At 40.0% G+C, this 6,331-nt stretch overlaps 1 protein-coding gene across 2 annotated transcripts in view; it reads right to left on the bottom strand.

Annotated features, from left to right (window-relative positions):
* The window catches only part of LOC138158698 (adhesion G-protein coupled receptor D1-like), a 476,877-nt gene that overhangs the window by 115,815 nt on the left and 354,731 nt on the right, over positions 1–6,331 (bottom strand). For both annotated transcript variants that reach the window (XM_069084871.1, XM_069084953.1), the window contains one exon: positions 3,796–3,949. In XM_069084871.1, the coding sequence (XP_068940972.1) occupies positions 3,796–3,949 (154 nt within the window). The remainder of the gene's footprint in view (positions 1–3,795; positions 3,950–6,331) is intronic.

The following is a 6,331-nucleotide window of genomic DNA, read 5'->3' as shown; positions in this document are numbered from 1 at the left end:
AGATAGATAGATAGATAGATAGATAGATAGATAGATAGATAGATAGATGACTAGATAGCTAGGAAGGACAGATTAAGATATAGATAGATATAGATATGTATATATAGATATGAGATAGATACATAGATATAGATATGTAGATAGATATAGATAGATATATAGATATCTCGTATCTATTCCTTTCTTTCTCTGCCCTCAGGAAACTTACAGTCCACTGGGGAAGATCATGTACAAAGAACCAGGTACATTACAAAACATATACAGTGTAAATGTAAGGTCATCTAAGAGGGAAGAGGCTAGGGCCGGGGTAGGGGGCTAGGTAGGGGGAAAGCAGGGGAGAAAAGTCTTCTTCTACATCAGGAAAGTGATGTTGAATGAAGTCAGGGACGACAGAAGTCATATGGTCCATTTAATAAAGAAAGACAGAAGCGACATGATGTGACCCAAGTCACACAGACAGGAAGCAGCAGCAGGATGTGAAATCACCTCCTCTACCTCCAAAGCCAGTGCTCTTTCTACGAGGACTTGGCTTTGGGAAGACTTGAGCTTGAACCTTGCCTTAGATATAAGCTGTGGGACCCTGGATAATCAATTTGATCTCTCTCACCCTCTGTTTCTCCAAAGTGGCAACAATACTAGCACCCACCACACGGGGTTGTTATGAGCATCAAATTAAATCACACACGTCAAAAGCAGGAAGGAGTGTCCCAAAAGTCTTAGTACATAAAGAAAGCTTTAAAATGCACTAAGACTTTGGAGACAGCCTGTATAAAGGTTACCTGTTATTATTGCCAGCTATTGTAATTACAGAGATTGATTTTATTTTCCCTCTCAGCTTTCACAAAACATTTAGTTTTGAACTTCTTAGATACTTAAAAATAATAGCTAGCATTTACATAGCACTTTAAGGTTTACCAAGCACTTGTATTATCATGTAATTGTGGGTATTATCCTTATCAAAGTTTGTTTATCTCCCTCCTAGACTCTAAGTTCTGTGATGGTAGGAATTATGTCTTGTCTAAACATTGCGTCTCTCCTCCAACCTCCTCCACCTTCCACAATGCTCTGTATATAATAGATGCTTCATAAATGTTTGTATAATAACATTAATAATAACCAACATGTTTGAATGCTTTTTATTGTTTAGTCTTCTTTCAGTCATGTCCGGCTCTTTATGACCCCATTTGGGGTTTTCTTGGCAAAGACACTACAGTGGTTTGTCATTTCCTTCGCTGGTTCATTTCACAGATGAGGAAACTGAGGCAACAGGGTTAAGTGACTTGCCCAGGGTCACACAGCTACAAAGTACCTAAGCCCAGATTTGAACTCAGGAAGAAAAGTCTTCCTGACTGCAGGCACTCTATCTGCTGCACCATCTAGCTGCCCCAACTGTACCACCCAGCTGCTTTAAAGTTAGCAAAAGACTTTATGATATTATCTCATTTTATCCTCATAACAAGTCTGTGAAGTAGATGCTATTATTATCCTTATTTCACAGATGAGGAAACTGAGGCAGATAGGTGAAGTGATTTGCCCAGGATCACACAGTATCTGAGACAGGATTTGAACTCAGGTCTTTCTGATTCCGTGCCCAGTGCTCTAAGTTCTCTCCTCCCAGGAAAGAGATGACTTCTTTGTCAGATATATCATAGAAAAAAAATTCTTATTCAGATCTGAGTTGGACTAAATGGTCTCTGAGGCCTCTTAGAATTCTGAGAGTTCTGTCTATAATAATACATATTATGTAAGATGTATTATATATATATAATGCCTATAATATCATATATATCATGTCTATAATATATAATGATACAAGGCTAACTTTGGATCCCCAGGATTCCACATAGTAAGCACTTAATAGGACAGAGAACAATGTGAAGTTAAAGGACCTGGTTTCTAATCCCAGCTCTTCCATTTACTACCTGTATACTTGGACTAATCAGTTACTGTCTTTGAAGTTCAGTAAAAATGTAGTTTTAGACAAGGTTACCTCTATGATCCTAAGTCTGAATGCAATAAATAAAATACTTGTTGAACTGAATTGGTGAAGGCTGTGGCATCCCACATTAGAATATGTTTCCAATGCTCAGGCATCTCAAGCATGATACTATAGGTTGTATGCTGCTTGAGGCCAGACCTGCATCTTATTCACCTTTGGGTTTCCCCAGTGACTAGTATCTAGTATAGCACATTTCACAGAGCAGGAACAACAAAGTCTTGTTGAATAAAGACCTCTCAAAAGGACTGTGGTGCTCACTATTGATTGAAAAATCATGGATTGGAGTCATTGATCTTACCATCAACAAGCCATTATTCTGAGCTGGAAGAGAGATGAGCTGCCCTGGTCCATTCTCACTCTTGTGTCCACTCTACCTTGAGACGAATAGCCTGTAGCCTGGAGACAGTTGGTTGGGATTGGAGATACTGCCCTTAGAGCTAGGCTGAGCCATCTAAGGTTCAGAACCACAACTTTGGCCTCATTAGGGCCAAGTTCTAATGATCTAATCAGGTTTGGAAAAAAAAGAAAAATTCCTGATGACTGTATTGGCTAGGAACCCATTTCAGGTCAAGAGCTTAGAGTGCAGTCTATGCCTACCTCTCAACACCAAAATAGAAATAATAATAAATATTATCAGACAGATCTAGGAATTAGACCAAAGTGCCTAAATTTCAGCCCTACTGAACAGTGTTCCAAACTCTTGGCCTTGAAGTTTTGAATATAAATTTCCTTCTTTCAAGTTATTCACTGCATACCTAAACACTATCTCTCTCTGGACAGTAAGCACCCCGAAGTGAGCGATGGTGAATTGTTTTCTCCACTGGAGCAAGGGGCAGAATTTTAGCTCAGTTTAATCCCCCGGTGAAATAATATTTGCAGTCAAAAGCACAAAACAAACATGCTCATTTGAATCCTTGCATAATACAAACTAAGAAAACACAGCCTATTTGGAGATTATCAGCAACATGTAACATTTCCCAGTGCCAAAGTAAATTCAACACAGCAAATTCAAGAATGCCAGGTGTCAATTACACAGTCCAAAACCTCAGCCTGAAAGGCAGCCTCCAGTGCACTGCGATATATCTGAGGATTGACAGATGAAAGCTATTTTTCTTTTCTTTCTTCCTTCCTTCTTTCTTTCCTTTCTTCCCTCCCTCCCTCCCTCCTTTCTTTTCTTCTTCTATCTTCCTTTCTTCCTCTCTTTCTCTTTTCACCTTCATTCTTTCCTTCCTTCTTTTCCTCCTTTCTTCTTCTTCCTTCTTCCTTCATTCTTTTCTTCTTTCTTTCCTGTTTTCCTTCCTTTTTCTCCTCTCTTTTCTCTCTTCCTTTTTTCCTTTCCTTCTATCTCCTTTGTTTTTTTCTTCCTTCTTCCTTCATTACTTTTTTCCTTCCTTTCTTCCATTCTTTATCTTTCTTTTATCTCTTCCTTCCTTCCTTCTTTCCCTCTCTCCCTCCTTTCTTTTTCTTTCTTCTTCCTTCATTTTGTCCTTCCTTCCTTTGTCTTTCTTTTCCAACTCGTTCTTTCTCTCTTCCTTCCTCCCTTCTTCTCCCTTCTCTTCCCCCTCCTTCTTTAATTCCTTCCTTCCCTCTTTCCCTCCCACTTTCCTTCCTTCCCTCCTTCCTTTCTATTTTTCTTTTGGCTTGAACTTTATTTTAAGAGCTGGGTCTCTCTTCCTAAACACTTCACTGTCCTGTTCAGCTCAGACCCTGGCTGCTCAGGTTTCCTTTCCCATCTATTGTGGAACAGTAGTGTGGAGATGGGAGGTAAGATAATGGATTGTACAAGCAGGACCTACCCCAACCAATGACATAGTAGTAGAGATGCTTGCTCTCCTCCGAGCCGAACACCTTGATCACCATGCTGTAAAGATGCAAGCCTTCTACCAGCATCCAAGCAAAGGCACTCAGGAAGAAGAAGTGAAGCAGGACTGCTAAGACCTTGCAAGGAATCTACAACAAAAGCAGAGAAAGACAAGCTTTGAGGCTTTTCTAGATCTTACACTAACCCAGGGGTTCTGAAACAGGGCAATATGTGGATAGAATTCAAGGTGTCCATGAACTTGGATGGGGAACAAATAATCACATCTTTATTTTCACTTACCTTTGGTGATCCTTTGCAATGCTATGCATTTTATTTTAAGCACTTAAAGAAATCACTCAGAGGGGCAGCTAGGTGGTGCAGTGAGTAGAACACTGGCCCTGGAGTCTGGAGGACCCGAGTTCAAATCCGGCCTCAGACACTTAACACAAAAACTAGCCGTGGGACCTTGGGCAACTCACTTAACCCCAATTGCCCTCCAAAAAGCAAAAAAATAAAAATAATAAAATAAAGATATCACTCAGAGAAGGGGTTCCTAGGTTTCACCAGACTGCTGAAAGGGTCCAGGACACAAAAAAATATTTAGGAACCCTTGATCTAAACAAAGGTACCAAAACAAAATGGTTGAAAGAAGAGCAAAAAGCACCAGGTAAATGATGTGTTGGGAGAATCAGCACGGGGCATTGGAAAGGTCTCTGACTCTGGAGATTGAGAATCTGGGTTCAAATCATACCATCTATTTGACTCTGGGTAAGTCACGACCTCCCTAAACCTCAAATGCTTTATCTCCAAAGTGAAAGGGTTAAACTAGATGTGTTCTAAAGAAAATTCTACCTCTGTATCTATGACCTTATATTAAAAACTTTACTCCCAATAGGCATGACTTCCATTTATCAGGAAAGCTGGGGAGTAGGATTTGGAGTCAAAAAGATATGAGTTCAAATCTTGATTCACATTTACTCAAGGTGACCCAGAATAAATCATCTAACTTTTCTCAGCCTCGATTTCCCTATGTGTAACATGAATGTAATAATGGTACCTACATCATGAGGTTGTTATGAGGATCAAGTGATGATAAATGTAATGTGTTTTATAAATCACAAATCCTAGTTATAGAGATCAGGCAAGATGTGGGGGTGCTACTTATCATATACGTGTGTGCTCCAGTTGGGAGAAGTTTATAGAATCATAGCTCCAGAGCCGTGAAGGACAACAGAGGCCATCAAGTCCAATCCCTTCATTTTGTAGATGAAGAAACTGAGGCACTAAGAAGTTAACTGATTTGTCCATGGTCAAGGGACAGGATCAGAAAGAGACCTCAATGACCATCTGGTCTAATCCTCTCCTTTTAAATTATGTAACATAGATCAGAAACTTTGTATACCTTAAAGGACTATACAAAGGTTAGCTACAATTAGGTCTCAATTAGTACCAATAATGAAAGCCCTGAATGGTTGAACATCTTCAAATTCATATTATTTGAAATTATAATTATGTAAAATATGGTCATTGCTTCCAACCCAATGGAAATATGAAGTGCAAATTCAAATAATTGGACCACTTCAAGGGATTCCCTACTGAGACCTGGTTGTGTTATTAGAAGTTTATTAAGAAACTGAGGCTCAGGGAGAAAGTCAAAATCGTTTTCTTTTATGTCATACCAGTAGTAAGAATCAGAGGAAGGGGGTGGCTAGGTGGTGCAGTGAATAGAGTACCGGCTCTGGAGTCAGGAGGACCTGAATTCAAATCCAGCCTCAGACACTTAACAAAAAAACTAGCCATGTGACCTTGGGCAAGTCACTTAACCCCAATTGCCCTCCAAAAAAAGAATCAGAGGAAGAATTTGAGCCAAGGTCCTTTGAGTCCAGAGTTAGTGCATTAATTAAGCTATTTTGCCCCATTGCCCCCATAAGTGGCCAAGGTGGCACTAAAACCCAAGTCCCCTGACACTAAATCTACCATATTTCCCCACTGTACTGAACTGTTACAAGACCTAGAATTCCTCTTCCATCTCTCTAACCACTTAGTGTTGGTCTCCCTCCTGCTCTGACTCAAAGCCAGTCTCCACCTGCACCCTCAGACTCATTTGAAGTGCTTTCAGAATGAATAATCCCCTAAAACCTTTCCCCAACAATTGTGCACCGAAAACACATCCTTACAGCCATGTCTAAAGATACCAGATGGAGTAGAACTGAGCTCATGCTGAAGAAAGGCAACTGGAACAATTAGCTCCAATAAGCCACTTCAGCATTCTGTCTATTCAATGATATGCCTATGCCTTTGCATTCTTAGGGCACTACCAGAATGTACCCTTAGGCTACAAGAGCTTTGTACTCCAAGGCAACATAAGCCTTGAGTTTTTCATCCAATTCAGTTCAATTTTCCTTGGCAAACAGTTTTTAAGTGACTTCAATGTGAACAGTACTGTGTTGGGTATTGGGCATACAAGGATAGGCATAAGAGAAAGAAAGGAAAGGAAAGGAAAGGAAAGGAAAGGAAAGGAAAGGAAAGGA

The sequence above is a fragment of the Petaurus breviceps genome, unplaced genomic scaffold (assembly GCF_028583685.1).
Source record: "Petaurus breviceps papuanus isolate PSGF00001 unplaced genomic scaffold, PetGlider_PUasm1.0 101, whole genome shotgun sequence".
Taxonomy (NCBI): Eukaryota; Metazoa; Chordata; class Mammalia; order Diprotodontia; family Petauridae; genus Petaurus; species Petaurus breviceps.
This window is presented reverse-complemented; position numbering and strand designations above follow the sequence as displayed.